The following is a 19,772-nucleotide window of genomic DNA, read 5'->3' as shown; positions in this document are numbered from 1 at the left end:
ATCATCTATCTACCTTAACTGTCCCCACTAACATGTTGACCCTCAGAAATAGTGAGATCCACCTTTAGACCAGATCTATCCTGGGGCACTGATCTTTAGATTCATTGATAAAAACAATCTTTATTTGTTTAAATAGCACTGTTGATGAGAACAACAAAATGTTGCACAATTACATGATCATGTAAGCTATAGTGGGAACATCCCAAAACCAAAAACTTAAAAAACAACGAAACAATTAAATGATAGATTCACATCTGATACTAGTGTTGTGTTATGACGTTCTTTCAATTTTTGGCATCCAATTAGCAAGTCCAAACTTTTGGTGTCGGTGATGATGGGTATCAAAGCTCCCTAATATACAAGCAATGTAACGTGGCCCCATTTTTGTAAGGTTGCCATGAGTTAGATCTCAATTAATGAAAAGATTCACGCATTCCATCCAAAGCATGGCCCATAAAAAATTAGCCAATCACATGATTGTGATGCAAAAGCTTTAGAAGCTTCTGAAAATGTGAGCAATAATCAGACCTGTTAGTCCAAATACTACTCTCCAGGTGGACTTGTTTTTTTAACTGTTTGCAAGCTAGTTGAACTTGAACAAATTTCTTGGTCAGCCTTAGCAATTGCAAAAGGTTTGATAGATGATCGGAGGGATTCCGGGCCCTCTGCTTCAATCCTCTTGCACAAAGCATCACAATTACTGATAACTTCTGTCAACCTTCCTTTGAGCTCTCCAATTTCTACCTGCAACGAATTAACTGCATACGCAAATTCCAAATGAGTTATGGTTCAATCAGTTCAACCACGGTTTAACCGGATGAAAAAATAAATAAATACTAAAAAAACAAGAATAGTAATTAAAACTAAGTAAAAAATAAAATCTGAATGAACCAACTGCAGTACAATTAGGATCAAACCAACCGGCAAACTGGCCGATTCTGGTTCACCCGATAGAACCGGCCAACTTGATCCAGTTTTGAAAACATTGAAGCAGAGTAAGTCCCATGCCCCTAAGTAATTACTTGTTCACCCATGCCTTGTAAAAATCATGACAGACATGCAAATGAATCAGTATTAAATGATTTGGTGAGCCTCATAAAGCAATGAAAGAGGGGATTTTCCTCTCAATTTAGCAGATCATGTGTTATAGGGTTACTCGTTGCCAGTAAAGTTGAAAATCAATTCCTAGTATTCCAAATATTGTAAGAACTTAGAACTGTGTCTGATAATACCTCCTGATAGATGCCGTGAAGCACTCTTCATTGTGGACGTTGAGTGATTATATCGCTGAAGAAGTTTGACTGCCAAAGCATCAGCAACTTCTATTCTGTTTTCTATATCCTCCTGCAAACCAGAGAGGGAACACATGTTCATTTCCCTAAAGAGGCAAAATCCTCTAAACATCGATGGAAACAATGTCACTATTTAGTAAAATAATTTTGCTACTTATGAAAATCATCTTCAGGTTTCAAAATTTCCTGCTACAGAAACTATAATAATACTTATAATAGTTTGATTAAATACATTCTATTACAATCATTCGCTGAGACATTTTCCTGCGCTAGAACCGTACAAGACTTAAGACCACAGGCATTCTGTATTTATAGGCATGAAAAAGTACCTAAGATGAGCATATAATTAAGAGTGAATTACATATACCTCCCATTTCCAAATTTTATCTTTTAGTTTGACTTTAGCATACTAAATCAAATAAACCTTTCAAAACTTGTAAAAAAATTTAACCCAAAGGCGATTCTTACTGAAAAACCTTCACAATGCTTATTCTAATAAGAAAATCTAAGGGCTTGTTTACTTTGGAAAATATTTTTTGTTTTCATTGTTTTAAATATATGTTATTTTAAGCCATATCGCATTCAAATGTGGAACTCCCAATACAAAGTAAAAACAAGGTGACAATTTTGTAAGTACAAAAGAAAACAGAACATTTTCTTAAATCAAGGAGACCCTAAAAGTGTAAATTTGAGTTTGGATACAGAAGGTGTAGATATTTCACTTGGAATTTTTTTTTATATCTATGCGGAAAAAGTTGCCTTTGGTCCGAGTGGAGAGAGTGATTGTATTATAAAATCTAGAATCCAATATTTGATGAATTCGTTGAACTATTCTTGAATTTTACAGACCTGTTTTTTGCTTATCTCTTCGACCCTTTCTTCTTGCCAATCACGGTACATTGAGAAGAGCTCAAGTAAAACCTTGGGATTCACTGTAGCTGATTTAACCATGAAAAGGGAGCAACTAAGTGTTATCCCAAATAATATTGTCGGTATCAAATGCAGCTGATAGATCCAAAATGAATGACCAGAACAAACATGATATATCAGAAAAAAGGACTAAGATTTAAATGTGATTGAAAAACCCGAAGCTTACAACATCAAAGTTGATTTTTAAACAGCAAAATCATATAGAAGGAAAAGTAAATATAGTAAAGGACATGCCAATATGCCATTCCATTCCAGCAATCATCAACATTGCAATCTAGCATGAGTGCACGGCATGACATACTAACACAGTCAGCTATCATCTGTGAGCTATGCTAACAGAATGGAAGCTAAAAGATTTAAGAGTAAACATGGATATTCCTTAAACACTTCCAAATATATACTTGCCATATTTGCAGCAGGAAGCAGAAAATTATCCTTGCTATTGTTCATATTTCATAACCAGCTCAGTTTTAAAATACGAGAGTGGGACCATTTCTGACGTCAGCTATTATTAACCTAGTAACATCCTTAATTAATTAATATACTGGATTACGAGTTATAGTTAACGGAGTCCACTTAACACCTAATATTTTCTAGGGACTGATCAGTTGCAACAGAAGCCAGATTTTCTAGCATGTGTTGTAGTGACAAACAATAAGTATATAAATTGAAAGAAAATAGATCCCTGTATTTTCCTTTTTCTTTGGGAAACTAGCCAGCTAAACAAACAACCCATTTTTAAGTAAAGATGGCTTAAGCCGAGGCATTGATATCTTTGTCACTTCATGATAGGATCCTTTCTGTGTAAGAATGAATTCCTAAAAACTGAACAGAATTAAGGAAGCAAAAGAATGATTCTAACTAGAATAAAGATTGAAAGCAAATGAAGGATTTCTTATTGTAGAGAGACTGAAAGAGAAGATACAAAGGCATAAAATGAAGATGATAAGTGATAACCTTGCACAGGAGGCTACCCCAAAAGGAGCACTCTCGTTTCACACTAGATAATTCCTAGTCACAATTTAATTTTTCAAAGCTATCTTTCCCCGCTATCAATTGAGGGGTATTTAAAGACTTTCTAAGAATAACCAAAACAACTCTTAACAACCACCTAACAAATTAATTAACTTCCTAACAAAGTTCTGTAAACTAATTCTTTTTTTTTTTACTAATTCAATAAACTAAATCTTAACTACTCTAATTATCCTATATATATCCCAACACTTAATCATTTCATAATGAGGAATTTAAGAATATTTTAACTGGGAGTAAATACAGGGCAAAAGATGTTAACACAAATGCAACAAGCAAAAACTAGCAACGATTAAGAGACTCAAAGACTAGAAGGATTGAATAAATGTAACAAGACAAAACATTGAAAATAAACATCATAAACATAAGTCATTAGAATCAAAATAGATACTGATGTAGTATTTTAACACAGTACACACAAGATTAGCTGTCCATGTACACCAATTTATTTACACCAATTTGATGGCATAAACACTTCTACAAGGGTTTATAAAGAGCTTTATAAAAACAACCTATAATATACACAAAACCTGTTTTCAGCTTATTCCCATATGCTTCTTAAAATATCTTCTAGAATGTTTCTTAAAATATCTTCTACAATGAATTTCCTCTAATTCAATCTTCAATGGTATAATTAGTTCATAAATAAACTCTAACACTGATATGATAACTCAATAAGCCTTCCAGACGATTAGGGTCTATTTCGATTGATCTTATCTACTGCATAACCACTTGTGAGAGTTTTCATATGAGCTTATAGAAACATCTTATGAACTGACCATAAGTTATTTTTAGCTTATTTTCATAAGCCTTCCGGGATAAATTATGAAAACAACTTATAGCTTATGTAAAAATGATTGTATTTTATTTTATTTTCCATAATAGAAATAACTCATACATAAACATTTATATGATAAGTGCTTATGCTAAAAGCATTTAATTACGTTGTTTATCCAAACATGATCATCATATAATCAGTTGTATAATCTGATAACTTAGCGAAAATGTACCTAAGAACTAACAACCAATTAATTGCAACAATAAACCCTACATTTCAATCTACTATGAATCAAAATCATTAAGCCATAATCAACAATCACCTGAAGCCTGCGACGTCGAAGGCCTCCTCACTAAAATATCCGTCAAACTACCCTCCGTGGGAGGATTAGTCAATACCGGCGGCGTCTACAGTTCAAAAAACTAATAATCAACAACAACATTCATTTTCTAATAATAAAACAAAAAAGAGAATGAAAATAGAAAAAGAAAACATACAATTTTGAGGGATTTAAGGCGCTCTAAAATGGGATCAGAAGTTTCCAATCGTTCCGTTACGGTGGTGATTTTGTCATCCGTCGTCTACAGCCACAGAGAATTGGGTGAGTTTTGGAATCGAGAGTGAAAGAAATAAAAATGAGGAATTGGAAGAAATTTACCTGTACATTTGAGAAAGTAGATTCTGAAGCGCCCATGATTCGAGAAGAAGAATCACAACGTAACTATAAACTATCACTAAACACTGACTAACAATATTTTGGGGAAGGTCTTGGAATCATTTTTGTTTTATTTTCTTATAGATTGTCCCTGTGTAATATCCTTTTGTTTTTGTCTTACTTTTTATTTTGATAGAGAAAATGAAAATTACTTTAATTACTTTTTTGTACGAGTTTAATTACTTTTTTTTTTTATTCTATTTATAATTTTTCACATAATTTATAAAATAAGTTTTGAATATTGTACATGGAAACTAGTTTAAAATAACATTAAAGCTAACTGGATTTAAAAAAAAAAATGTTAAATGTTAGTGTGGACAGTAAATGCTGGTAAGCTTGTTTGGTGACTATTTATCTATAACAAAATATATATTTTTTGCTATGTATTTCGTCCTTGTCTCGTGTATTAGTGAAATTCATTGTTTATAATAGATTATTAAGCAGAGTAATTCATCTTAGAGTTATTTAAGAATTCGATATACTAAAATTAATTTTTGGTGGGAACCGTGGATGGATGGAGAGACCTTGAAGAGTAAGTTTATTCCTCTTTATGATCTTGCTGATAATGAAATGGCAACGGTGGCGGATATGAACTCTTTAGGTTTGGGGGTGGATGGTGAGGCTTGGAAGTAGAGGCTGCGATTGTTCGCTTGGGAAAAAGAGCACTTGAGAGAGTGTTGCAAGTCTTTACATAATATGGTCTTGTAGGCCAATGTTTCTAAAAGGTGGCTTTGGCAACTTCATGCATCAAAACAATACAATGTTTCAAGTGCTTATCATTGTCTGCTATCAACCTATCTCCACCCTTCATATGGTTCTGTAATATTGTTTGGAACAAGGAGGGCCCCCTTAAGATCGGTCTCTTCGCTTGGCGTTTGATTCACAATTTTATTCCTATGATGGACAATTCAATCAGAAGGCGAGTTCTTCAGTCCAATGTAGATCTTTGTGTGGGCGGTTGTGGCAAACATGAGGATATTGATCACCTCTTTTTATCTTGCGAGTTTGTTTGAAAAAATTTGGTATGACATTTTTAGTTGGCTTGGTTTTACCACGGTTCATCCTGTGCGTGTTGCATATCATTTACTTCAATTTGGAAATATAGGCGGTTTCTCAAAAAACATATGCAATTCTCCTTGTTAATATGACTTTCATGTGTGTGGATTATTTGGTGCAAAAGAAATGTTTGCATCTTTCAGCAACAGGAGGATTCATCACATCATCTTATCGACACAATTAAAGTTGCAATATTATTGGTGGTTGAAAGCAAACCCCACCAATTTTACTTTCAATTATCATATGCGGTATCTTAATCCACTCTGTTACTTGGGAGTCTCTTTGTAACAATCTTTTTCTTTATTTTTTTTTGGTTGTCGGCTTCCTCTACACATGGAGTTGATCTGCACATCTAGAATATATACTCTAACATCTAATAAACTTGAAAAATTATCTATTTTTTTTTTCCCAACCTTCAAAACTCTATCATTAATTTTACCTTCTTGACCAAACAAAATGTTACAATAGTTTTCCCTAACAAAATGTATTTCTTGAGTACATCTAGATTCAAGTGTCTATATATATATATATATATATGAGGAGGGATATTTTGACTCCAAGAGTAAATTTATAGACTTACTCTAAATCTTAGCCTTTAATTCCAAAATCAATTAATGACTAGGATAGAATAATAATAATTGTTAGGGTGAGGTTTAATTGTTTTCTCTACTGGAACAAATATAATACATCAAAACTGAAACACTTCTTGTTGCAAAACAGCAAAACCATCATCTGCATCATCATAATCTTAAGCATAGATCTCAGACTCTTCTCCATTCCGGAAATCAACTTTTTTGCATGCAAATTATAGTAGTCTTTCGAGTGTCTCGATTTATCATGAAAAGTTGTTGTGATAAAAAAGTGTAAATAAATAGTCCAATAATTGAAAAAGGAAGGGATAATTTTTGCAAAGGAGGTGAATAAAAAAAAATCAATCAATTGAAAGTTTTTTTTTTTTTTTTTTTTTTACAAAATCAATCAATTAAAAGTTATTAATTGTTTTGTTATTTTGTGATGATGAGTGTTTAACTAGCATAGAAAAGAAAATTAAAGTCTACCATATCAATTATTAATAATCAACTTAAACCATTGATTGATATTAGAATTAATGGCCAAGATTTGGAGCAAGTCTATGACTTACCATTGGAGAACAAATGAGAGAGGTTAAGATCTCAAACTGTTTTCTGTGACAAATGGGAGACGAACGGGTCTGAAATAGAAAGAAGTTGTGATATTAAAAACTGAGTCTTTTTTGTTTATGATAGTGATTGTGAAGTTTTTTTTTTTTTTTTAGTAAATGGTGAAATTGAAACCATGAAAATAAGAAGAGACAAAAAAAAAAAAAAAACCAGTAGAAATCACCCAAAGAGAGGGAGAACGATGAAATGGAGAAGAAGGATATATGTTGCAGTATTTGACCCTTTTTGAAGAGCATTTTAATCTTAGCCATTGATTTAGATCTAACCGTCCAAAATAATTCCTCTCATCTCTCATTTGAACTGTCCTATATATATATATATATATATATATATATAAATAAGTTGAATCACAAATATACATATTTAGTCTAAAATTGAATTTAATTTTATCGGTTTTAATCCTTCGATTTTCAAGAAAAATATATCTTTATAATTTAAAATCGGTTGGAGGTAAATAAACTTAACCAAAAATTATTTCACATAAGAATCAAACTCAAATTCTTTTTAACAATATATCTTTTGAATGAAGCTTACCAATCAACTCAATTATTTGATTCAAATACATCAATTTTTTATTGATCTAACTAAGTCGTATAATATGGAATTGGAAGGAGTATAAAAACTACACGAAAAAATACTTCAATGAAAAACGTCTTGTAGATTTTGTTTGGATCCTAAATGTCTTCAAATTCTACCTTATTATTCTATCCATTTTTAAATATAAATAAAATGAACATTTTAGGTTCATTCATTTAATGATGTATGTGGTCCATAATATAGATCACATATATTATTAAATAAATGAATCTAAAAAATTAATTTTGCTTATATTTAAAAACGGAGGAAATACATAATACAATTTACCGACATTGCAATCAATTCTTTCTGAGCATCATCATTGCAAAAAAACCAGAATGAAAAACAAAGAATGTTGGATGAAAATGAAGGAATTAAATCAGCAAAAAATCACACTCCTCATGTTATCTGCGCGCTTCCCCTTTTAAGCCAAAGTGACCAAAACAAAAACACAGTGGCATTCTAATCCACCGCCAGAGTCACGTCACCGATTTTTTCACTTTCCACAAGTAACTCTTATATTGACACCACGTGTACGTTCTTGATATCTCTTTGCCACGTTGGCAACCTCCATCACTGGACTCTACCAATAGCAAACTAATTATTATCTTACTATTTAACACAAGTTACCGTTTCATCTAACTCACTACTCAGTAAAAAAGTTTCATTAGTTATGTCTGCTTCCGGAGAAGTTGATGATGTTGAAATGCCGGTGGAGCCTAAACCTGTGAAGGAAATGAAACCAAAAGCTTCCAAACAAACCAAAACAGCTTCTCATCCTCCATATTTTGAGGTAATTGTTTCAAACTTTCAATATAGTTTCAAACTTCTGGTTGATTTAAGCGTATACTTATTTATTTTTGTAGATGGTTAAGGAGGCTTTACTGGCTCTAAAGGAGAGGAATGGCTCAAGCCCTTACGCTATAGCGAAATACATGGACGAGAAGTTCAAGCCGGTGCTCCCAGCAAATTTCAAGAAGATACTAAGCTTGCAGCTTAAGAATCAAACCAAGAGAGGGAAGCTGGTGAAGATCAAAGCTTCGTATAAACTATCTGATGCCGAGAAGCCGAAGAAGGAGAAAAAAGACTCTGTTGCGGAGAAGAAGCAACAAAACCAGAAGAGGAAGACAAATGCAACGGTTGGTGGTAAGAAGAAGGTTGTGAATAAGAAGAGCAAGTCCATTAAGTCTACTACTAATAAGAGGGGTAGAAAAGCTAATGCTGCAACTGAAACTATGTAATATAGTATGTGTGAATATGATAACTGTTTTTTGGCCTGAAGTCTCTTTGTAGTACTCGCAGCTAGCTAGCTTTTTAGAATATACGACTCAAGTGGAGCTGTTTTTTTGAGACATCCTTTTGCTATTTTTGTTCTGATTTAAATTGTGGGATGAATTTTCTGTATCATTGAGAATGTGCGGACTAATCCGATGTTAATTCACTATGACAATCAAAGTGCAAGTATTAATAATTGGGAGTTTCTATGGTGCAATCATTAAACTGATTTTTTTTAAAAAGTTAATTTTATTTTTAATGTTTGATTCATTTTTAAACTGTTGATTACTAATTAATGATCAATAGTAATTCATCTAGTAATGCTTGCAACATTTTGGACTTACAAATAATATTTTATCGTTACACCTTTAATATGTAAACAGAGTTGGTGATATCATATGATAGTCTTAAGTGTTACATTTAAAACAAGGTAGAATAAAATTAAATTAAGTGTATTCTTGTTAATTTGATGAATTGATGATACTATGGGGATTGAACTTTTGATACCACTGTACAAAGAGGGGGTGTTATTCACAACACTTTTGATGTTACAGTGTTAACTTCACCAGAAAAGTCATTCTCATGACCTCATCATAGAATTTTCCTTAATTTATCTGAGCATCTTAACTCAGGAAAAGTTCATTCTTTGAGATGACCGGTGACATTTCAATACTCAACAACTTTTAAGTTTTCTACGTAGGTAATGTTTATTAAACATTCATATCTAGGGATGGGCAAAAATATCCATAAACCAATTCGAATCGGTTAATCGAACCGAACTGTATCAAAATTAACTGGACCATTTAACCAATTCTTGAATCGAACCATTATTTTAATAACAGTTCACTAACCGAACTGAACCGTTAGTAACCACAATTATCCGAACCAAACCGAACCATTAACCATATCTATTTTAAAAAGAGCTTATTCAAAACAACTTATTTTAAAACATTTTATTTTATGCAAAACAACTTGTTTTATGAAAACGACTTATTTAAAAAAAAAAAAAAACTTATTCAAAACAACTTATTATAAAAACAGCTAATTCAAAATAATTTATTTTATGTAAAACAACTTATTTTAAAAAACTGCTTATTCAAAACTGTTTATTATCAAAACAGCTTAAATTACACCAGATTTTTTATCGATTTATGCTTTTAAAGATCATTGATATATAGTTTTGGATCCTCGTTACGATTATAAGACGATAAAAGACAAACAAATATTATGTACAAAGTTCCAAAACCGACAAATGAAATATTAAAACTTCATTTTGTCTTCTAAAATAAAAAACTCAATACAACAATAAAATATCTAAAATTAAGTGACGGTGATACTGAAAGTTGTGGAGAAATTAAAGGAAAATATGGACAGAAGGTTCATTCAAGTTAAAATAGGATAAAATGCAATATATAGTTATATCAGGGAAAATACGTGAATGTTTTAAAATAAGTTGAGAGCAAAGTGTACTCTAAGCTTATCACACAAGAGGAGAGCTTGTATTTGCTTTGATCCCCAAAACTTCTACCTATGCAAAGTGACAATTTTGGCTAAGTGAACTCATTAGAAAGTTGACAACCACGGGGACCAACAAGTTTTACTGATAATAAACATGAAAAATGCTGGGAAAAAATTAACCAACACTTTGTATATGAGTATAATTAGTTAGATTTAAACATATAAGTTGTTTTACTGATTAAAATAAGCTGTTTTAAAATAAGTTGTTTTGAATAAGTTGTATTTTAAAATAAGTTGTTTTGAATAAACTGTTTTTCATAAAATAAGCTTTTATGAATAAGCTGTTTTTTAAAATAAGTTGTTTTGCAAAAATAAGCTGTTTTTTAGAATAAGTTGTTTTTTAAAATAAGAAGTTTTGCATAAAATAAGCTGTTTTGAATAAGCCTTTTTTTTAAAAAAAAAAAAAAAAAAGAGATCGTAAAACAACTTCTTCAAAACAACTTATTACGATCTCTTTTTACTTTTTTTTTATTTTAGAAAATGCTTATTTTTTGTAAAAAATAAACTATTCTAGCTTTTAAATTTAATTTGTTATTTTTTTTCTTCTTAAATGTGGTTTTATTCATTGGATAAAAAATATTTATTTTAGTTCGGTTCGGTTTGATTAATAGGTAAGCAAACGGTTAACCGAATCATAACTTTGGTAACCAAACTTTAGACGGTTCAGTTCAGTTTTTCCGAACCATTTCAGCAATTTGGTTCAGTTTAGTTCGATTTTGTTGGTTAACCGAACCATACCCACCCCTACTAATATCTATTCTACACATCGAGAGAAAGGAAGAAAAAGGATGATCTAATAGATATGATACCTTAATGAGGTGTGGAATGAACGTGTGAATGCAAATATTATTCGACAGATTTCCACGAGCAATTTCCTACAATTTCCAAAAGTTTCTTGTGTTTCATTAATAATGAAATTATTTTTCTCCATCCCTCTCACGTGTCTTACTAGTTTTTTAAAATTATTATCGTTCGGACTTTTCTAATTGTGATTTTGAATTTCATAATCTAAAATCAATGAGAAGATAGAAGATCAAAACTAGTTTTTTAAAATTATTATCGTTCAGTTCAGACTTTATAATCTAAATCGTATTTGTGATTTTGAATTTCATAATATAAAATCAACGAGAAGATAGAACATCAGAAATTTTTCCATTAAATCCAATTCTAGAGCAACGCGATTCAACTACAAGTTCACCATAAAATGAACTTCAACAACAATAGCAACATAAACAAAAAAGATAAATAAATTTTCACATTGAGTTCATCCGTGCACGTCCTAATTTCTTTATATGTCCTGGAGCGAGCATATCTCACTAATGTAGCGTCTAATTCAATTGGTCCCTTGAAATTATATAGAGAATTTGATTCTCACATCATCATTGTTTTGAAGTTGCATGTTGTGAATCAAACATGTCCATTTGAGCCGATTGATAGATAAAGATACTTAACATTGACCTCATTTCTCGTGTTGCTATGGTTGAAAGGACTATTAATTTGGTCCAATTGATCCTTCAAACGAGACATTGTAACATCAACCTTATTCTAAAATGATTGTGTTTCCCTTTTATGTGGTAAAATAAGAAGATCAATTGGAACTAATAGAGTAAGATGTATTGTACATCTCCCTCCCATATGCATCAAGCCACATGGTCCACATATAATGGCAGAGCTCATATATGGGACGGGCCAACAAGGTATGACTCTTCCGCCTATGATGATGCTTGCTCATGCTCCTCCTCCCCCTCTACCTAAGGTTGTGATACACGCTCATGCTCCTTCGATTGTGGCTCATGAGAGGATCTACCTCTCTTGGCTTTGCACTTCATCAACCTAATAGAAAGAGTCATGGACATCCTGTTACCCATAACATGATTGAGGTGTTTCCATATCTTAAATGTTGACAAAATTGAGAGAAATCAACAATTTTGCATCTCTGTACACATTTCGGATTTTAGAATAAAAAATGACAAGGAACACATTTCATCTTCTAAAATCTAAACCCAACCATTATGATAGAATAACTGCAAATCAAGTAACAAAAATTTGAGCAAATGTGTACGAACCTCTTATATGGTAGTTGAAAATGTAATGGATTTGAGCAACTTCAGATGAAAAATGCACAAGTTGTGGAATTCAAATTTTAGAGGATTTTGACTGTATTTTAGGTTGAAATATGAAAATGGAGATGTGAGGGGAAATGGCTGAAGCCTTTGGTTATTGACATGATTCATATTCTACAGTCCGCAACATATTTTTCTGTTTCAAATTCTATAATTCGAACATGAGTAATTTTAAAATTAAGAGGGCGCGTGAGAGACATAGAAAATAATTTCCACTTTTCATTAAATACAAAATGTAATTTTGTATAAAAAAAATGGAAAAGACCATTTCATACAGTGATTATAAAAAAGCCCAAAGCTAGAGTAGCTATTACCACTTGGAGTCCATTTTACCACAACTTCCCAATCTCACGGGAAAATTGCTATTTAAGACCTATATTAATTGCTCATAGGCACTTCAAATTACACGAAATACCTCGACAGAAAACTTTTCAAATCGGTTACACCGGTTTAAAAAGGTTCAAATTGTAATTAACTATTGTTTTAAAATAAACGGTAGTTAAAAACAGACTTCATCTTGATGAAAAGAAATGATGTTGTTTAAACTAGATTGACTTGGTGATTTAAGCTGTATTTTTTAGAAAATTGTTTTTCTCCCTTTTAAAATTGCTCATTTCCTGAAAATGTTCGGCGTGAGTTAACTCACGCTCGACTTTTTTCAACGTGAGTTAACTCAGGTTGGACATTTTTCAGCATGAGTTAACTCGCGCATGCACTTTTACGATCGGTGAATGAGCAAAAACAAAAGAGAGAAGAGCAATTTTCTATTTTTTTTATGAGAAGTACTTCAACCTAACATTGAGCCAATTGAAATAAGAAAGAAAGATTTTTCTAGTATCCCTCCACTTATCTTCTAATCACTCATTTTTTCATCGAAATTATAATGGTTGTTTTCTCACTTTCAATTATAATCCTTTGCCTTTATATTTACAAAACTTTGTTTCAAATTTCGTGTCGTTTTTCATCCTTTAGTGTAATGTTTATGTTTAATAATATGTGAATCACTTCTAATATATATATATAATTTTTTTATAGGTTTAGCTTATCTCTACATATGGGCTATGAATATTGTTTAATTTATAGGCTTAGCTTAACTCTTCTAACTTTTTTTTTTTGGCTTAGCTTATTTTAAATTTTTAGGTTTAGCTTAATTCTTTTAATTGTTTATTTTTTGCATAAAGGCTTAGCTTATCTCTACAAATGAGCTTTGAATATTGTCTAGTCCTTATATCGAACGGCACATATTGTTGGCTTGTTTTTCAGTCAATATTGAGTTCAAGCCTATATTGTGTAAGCCCTAAGGGGCCAATTTTCACCACTCTCATTTTTCAAAAAAAAAAAAAAACCAAGTGTTTGAGAGATTTTTATATGAAAGTGTACTTTTAGACGTATACAATCAGGGGCGGATCTAGCTTATAGCCGTGTATGATTTTTTTTTTAAAGTAGAATTTTTTTCTTTGGTGACCGAATTTGCAGTCGCTAAGGTATGCAAATCGGTCACTAATATGTATAACGACATAAATAGTGATTGCAAATTCAGCCATTAAAGTAAAATTCAGTCTCTATTAAGTTTAGTGACAGAAATAGTGACCAAAATTCAATCACTAAAGTATAAAATATTAAAAATCGATCATTATTTCAGTTGCTACTTATTTACCCACACTTGAAATGTATTTATAGATCCATCCCTATATACAATTTACATTTTTTAAATGTGTTGTACATTTGAAATGATATTGGGGATGTGACACCAAAAAACAATATATTAGGGACGTTGAAAAACAATATATTTGGAATACCTAACATATATTGCTTAGGAATTACACGGTTCTGCTACTGCCTTATCATTTGGGCTTAATTCAAGTTATAAGAGTCATTTATTCTTATTGTAAAAGAGTCACCTATAAATCCAAAAAATATTAACAGAACTATATTAGTGTTTCAAAGATCCACTGCTTACAAAGGCAACAATGATTTCTTTATACGGCGTTCCAAATAATGACCATTATATGATGAACTAAACTAATGGTGTTACAGGGGCTCCAAGGGATGATAGACATTCGTTAAGATCATAGACATGCTAGAAAAGGTCATATTCACTGGATATATCATCATATCATATCATATAGTTATGCAAGGATGTAGGTAGCCACTCAACCAAGTTCTCTTAAAAACCAACTTAGCCATGTATATAGTCCTCATAGTTCTTTATTATTAGGTAATATATTTAAGGCTTAATTACACTTTTGGTCCTCGTGTTTTGGCCTACTCACGAAACTGTTCCTGCTCTTTTAAAACAGAACAAAACGGTCCTTCAATTATCATTTTTGCTGCATTTTTCGTCATACCTCCTATTTTCAAACTCCAGAAACGCAGAGAAATGACAATTTTAGGCGGTTTTAGACCTACCCCTATGCTCAACCATGAAGTCAACAATGAATAAAACACGTGGGCACTAGGAATCTATTCTATTCAGCACACTAACAAAAAAAACTCTAATTTGAAACATATCTTAGAAATTAGGGTTTTTTTTGGTTAGTGTGTTGAATAAAGTGGATTCTTTGTACCCACATGCTTTATTCCTTGTTTATTTCATGGTTGAGCATAGGGGGTAGGTCTAAAACTGTCATTTCTCTGCATTTTTGGAGAATAAAATGGGGGGTATGACGAAAAATGCAACAAAAATGATAATTGAATGACCGTTTTGTTCTGTTTTAAAAGGGCAGGACCAGTTTCGTGAGTAGGCCAAAATACGATGACCAAAAGTGGAATTAAGCCTATATTTAATTAATGTTAGTCACTAACTAGAATAAACTGATGAATTAACCAAACAAAATTAGAAACCAAAAAAATACGAAGTTGGTCTCTAATATGACCGTTGAGTATTAGAGACACACAAATTGAAGATCAAAGTAATTTTTTATATCTAATTTCTATCACATTCTTTAACATTTTAGAAAAATTAAGTTAAATGAAATCAACAAGACCTCAATCATTATCATTAAGAAATAAAAAATCTTGATAACTAAAGGAAATGCTAAGTTTTGGTGAAACTTTTTTCATTTAATTTTACCTTTCATTTATACTATTTTATTTACATAATTTTAATCATTCTTTAACCAATTGTAACCAAAAAAATCATTCTTTACCCAACTAAATAACTGAATTTAATCTTAATTTTAAAATTCTAATAAATTTAATCAAATTTTCAAATCAATCTTAAGAAAGGAAAACTTTAAGCTTGATTTTGTCATGAGATCGATCAACTATGATCTTTTTTAAGACATGAGAAGTGACATCAAGTACTATATAACACATAGGTCCCTCTTTGTTATTGAAGTCGGCATGAAACTTGTACTTGCAAAAAGTACAATAAGGTATTCTAGGGTTAAGAATCGTATATTAGGGTTTTAGACTCATTATTGGATATCTGAGAGTGTTCTCAAGGGTGGTATTTATAGCCTTCTATGGGCTTGGGTTTTGGTTTCTTAGTCTCCAAGTAATAGGGGTATTTATGTATTTAGGGTGGTTTCTAGAAGATTCTAAAGATCATTATGGCGGCGCTATGGGTAGAGCGCGCCTTGGGCCATATGACTCTTTTCAAGGGTGCTAAGACCTTCTTGAGAGGTCTAAGAAGCCCTTTTGGAGGTCTTTAAGTCCTTAGGAATATTATGACGGTCCACAGCCCCCAAGCACAAGTCTTGGTACAAGGCGTGGTGCTTTTAAAGCTGAAGAGTTCTTAATAATAGATTCAGGCAAGTTCTGAGGATCCAGGAAGGCGATGCCCTCTAGGAGAGCGCGCCTAACCCAACAATCCTTTTTGGAGAACCTTTAAGTCCCTTCGAAGGACGTTTAAGACCCTCCCAAAGGTCTCTAAGCTTCGAAGAATATAATAACGGTCCAAAACTTGAGTTAATAAAAGAGAAAGAAGAGTTACTAAAAGAAAAGCATTTATAGCACTTATGTTCTCAATATCTAAGGCTATATTTGGACTTATTTATACTTCCTTTTATATGAAAGCTGCATAGTTGCGTGCCATAATAGGTATCATTGTTCTTTAAAAAAAGAAACCTTGTTAGGGTCAACCATTGCACTAATTTATCATCCTTTTTTCATCACACACTTTGTCTACATTTTTCTACACTCCAGCTTTGGCCCATACATAAACATAAAACTTTCCGACCAAGATCTACTTACCATGTATTCATAACAGGAGTGTACTATTAATCATAACAAGAAGTTAGTATGTTATTTTTTAGCACTGGTTTTTGGTTTTAAACTTTGTTTTCACTTAAGTCATATGCCGACTGAAAAGGATGGGTTTTATAGAGTGGTGAGGTCACTTCCCACCATGACTTCTCTCTCTCTTTTTTTACTAGCACATGTCACGCTTCAGGCATTTGATCATGAGTTCATAATAATTGCAAAGTTCACCTACACTCCCTCCGATCTTATATATAAGAAAAAATTGGATCAATAAAAATTATATCTGATCCAAAATTTGAATAAGATTAAGATATATCCAAATTTTTTTAAGTAATTGTATTTGTTACGAATAATTTATACAAAAAGTAAAAAATACATAAATACGATATTTGACTAATTAAATTCTGACCGACCATACATGAAAAAGAGTTATTGTCATTTGTGAGTGTTACATGCTACCACATAGAATTTTTGTGTTTCTTATCAAATTTCTCTTGTAACAACATGTATTTTTCATATCTTTGTCTCAATTTATTTTTGGCTATGTTGGATTTTGCCGTACTTCTTAAACAAACAACTCAAGAATTAAATGATTGTTCAAGAAAAGGACTATCATATTAAAAAAAAAATTAATCGCAAATGTTAGTAATTAGTCGTTAGATTAAAAATTTACTCTTGTTCGAGTTTAAATCTAAGATCTTCAACTCCTTTTCCCTTAACTCAAATCAGTTGAGTCATCCATTTATAAATTTGGTTGGTTAAATATAATACATCATGGACATATAAGAATTATTCTTAACTTTCTATGCGTTGCGTTGACACATGGACTAGTTAATGATCACTAATCTTGAGGGCATAGTGAAAATTTATAGAGAGATACTCTTGTGGAAGGTTTCTAGAGGGAGTGAAATGGTACTAACCCCTGCAGGATATAATTGAATATCTCATAAAAGTTAATCACATTTAAATATGAAATTTAAAGCTTAAGCTTGATACAAAAGTTACCATCATGTCACTTAATTTTTCTTTTACCATGTTTTGGAACAACTTTTGCATGTGGAGCACAAAAATGCCTCTTGCTTTATGGAGTAATGAAGTTCCAATTAATTAACCGAATTGACATTTGACAGAGTATAAGTTATCATCAAATTTAGCAATCATTGTTAAAAAAAATGGTACAAAATTATTGGTGCTAGAAGGTGTGGTGGATTGATGCTATTGGCAAGAAGGAACAACTTTTTTTAGGGCATATAATTAAGATTTTTTGTGGATGATTTCAATGAACTTGATAGAATTAATGATACTGCTTCAAAATTTAACAATGAGGTGTGTTTCAGTTTAAACTCTTTGAGTCGACAAAAAGATGAAATATGATCCTTTTAGTGCCAAAAGTTGAGCACACATTGTTTACCACTTTTGGACCCTACTTGTTGAAAGAAACTACACGTAGATCAATGCGGACTTGTGAGACATGTCTTGAAGTTGAGCTATCAAAAGAGGATACAAGAGAATCCAAAAGTGTTTTGAAAGTGTGGATAAAGTAGTAAGAAAATAAATTACACTAAAGTTCTTGATTTCAATTCTTGCGTAAAAAAAAGAACATTGATATGCATGTTAATTTTCAAGTCCTTGAATATGTAAGAATCAATTTGGTTTAGCCACATTATCTCACGATTGATGTTTTGATGACAGCAAAACAAATGAAAAATTTATCTACTAACGCCGTGTTCAAGCCGTAAGAAATAAGTAATAACAAAAGAGAGTCAACAATTGACAAATAGTACAATTTATACATTCTATCTACTATCTTCTCTCTTGTTCTTTATTGTCATTCTTTCAACGGTTGTATTCTCTCAAGTATAAAAGGGAAACTATTCAAATCGTTTGAATTGTCTTGGATAGTTTGTCCGTCTATACGTAAAGTTCATACCGAAGTTGATTAACATAATATAATGCAAGGAATGTTAGAATGAATTGATAAGGGGGAGGGGGGGTCTATAGGAATACTAATTGGACCATTTGGTCCACCTATAGCTAAATTATCAAATCTTGTATGTTTGGAGTGAAATCAAACAGATAACTACCAAGCTTCCTTAAGGTATATATAAATATACTATTTTTTTGGGGCCATAATAGCATAAATACAAATATAGTGCTTGCAAATGTTGGAATATAAGGTGATTAAATGGTCGAATTGGACCATTTTGGTCCATCTTGTAGCTAAGCAGCTATACGATCAAAATCATATGAATAAAGATGAAAGAGTATGCATGCTTATCCAAGCAAAGAATCACTTGCACATGCAATAAGTTTATATTTCTCAAATCAACGTCTTGGCTGTTGTGGACCATGTCAAAGACTCAGTGGCGGAGCCAAGATTATTGTAAAGCCCGGGCAAAAAAAAATTGCAACATATTTATAGGGGTTTACATAAGAAATTGCAAGCAAATAATAAAAAAATCTAAAGAAATTGCCCAATTTATAGGGGGTTATATAAGAAATTCATAGGGATTTACATAAGAAATTGAAAAAAATTTGGGCCGGAGCCCGGGCGAGTGCATGGGGTCGCCGGGCCATAGAACCGCCCATGGTCAAAGTCATGTTTTAGAAATGGTTATTGACAATATTAAGTTTGAGTCTTATTTATTTAATAGATTAAATGGTATTCTTATGCAATTATTGCTCATTACATGCACAACAAGAAAGATAAGAAAGACTTTTTATTGATTACAGTTGGCTTCCCTTCCATTATTTGCATATGCGATTTTATGAGGATGACTCTCTTAAAATTTGGCTTCCCTTTCATTATTATTGATATTGATGTAGGAGGGTTTTCTTAGTAATCTAGTAGTATTTTATTATTTCAGCCTAATTTTATTACTTGTTTATTTTATTTTTAGTTTGTTATTTTCGGCCCATTAGGGTTTTATTATTTCCCTTTTGAAGTTTAACAGTTGTAGCCTAAGAGACATAAACTATTGTTCAATCAATAATATTTTAGAGTTTTCTCAATTTCGATCTGGTGGATTTCGGAATCCTATTTTTACAAGTTCGTCGCTTGCGAACTTGTTT

At 31.8% G+C, this 19,772-nt stretch overlaps 2 protein-coding genes across 2 annotated transcripts; one reads left to right on the top strand and one right to left on the bottom strand.

The window, feature by feature from the left end:
• Positions 1-94: 94 nt before the first annotated feature.
• On the bottom strand, positions 95-4,842 carry LOC11429396 (uncharacterized). Its single transcript, XM_003612092.4, has 6 exons — positions 4,691-4,842; positions 4,530-4,613; positions 4,355-4,439; positions 2,142-2,230; positions 1,233-1,344; positions 95-758 (listed from the first exon to the last, which is right to left on the bottom strand). The coding sequence occupies exons 1-6, from the start codon at positions 4,724-4,726 to the stop codon at positions 544-546; spliced, it is 621 nt and encodes a 206-aa protein (XP_003612140.2). The 5' UTR covers positions 4,727-4,842; the 3' UTR covers positions 95-543.
• A 3,007-nt stretch (positions 4,843-7,849) lies between these two features.
• Positions 7,850-8,930, top strand: LOC11429395 (histone H1). The gene is made up of 2 exons (XM_003612091.3): positions 7,850-8,371; positions 8,445-8,930. Exons 1-2 carry the CDS (start codon positions 8,252-8,254, stop codon positions 8,817-8,819), a joined length of 495 nt encoding a protein of 164 aa, XP_003612139.1. The 5' UTR covers positions 7,850-8,251; the 3' UTR covers positions 8,820-8,930.
• Positions 8,931-19,772: the final 10,842 nt, after the last annotated feature.

The sequence above is a fragment of the Medicago truncatula genome, chromosome 5, assembly GCF_003473485.1.
Source record: "Medicago truncatula cultivar Jemalong A17 chromosome 5, MtrunA17r5.0-ANR, whole genome shotgun sequence".
NCBI classification, from domain to species: Eukaryota; Viridiplantae; Streptophyta; class Magnoliopsida; order Fabales; family Fabaceae; genus Medicago; species Medicago truncatula.
The sequence above is the reverse complement of the archived record's forward strand: the minus strand, read 5'-3'. Positions and strand labels throughout refer to the sequence as shown.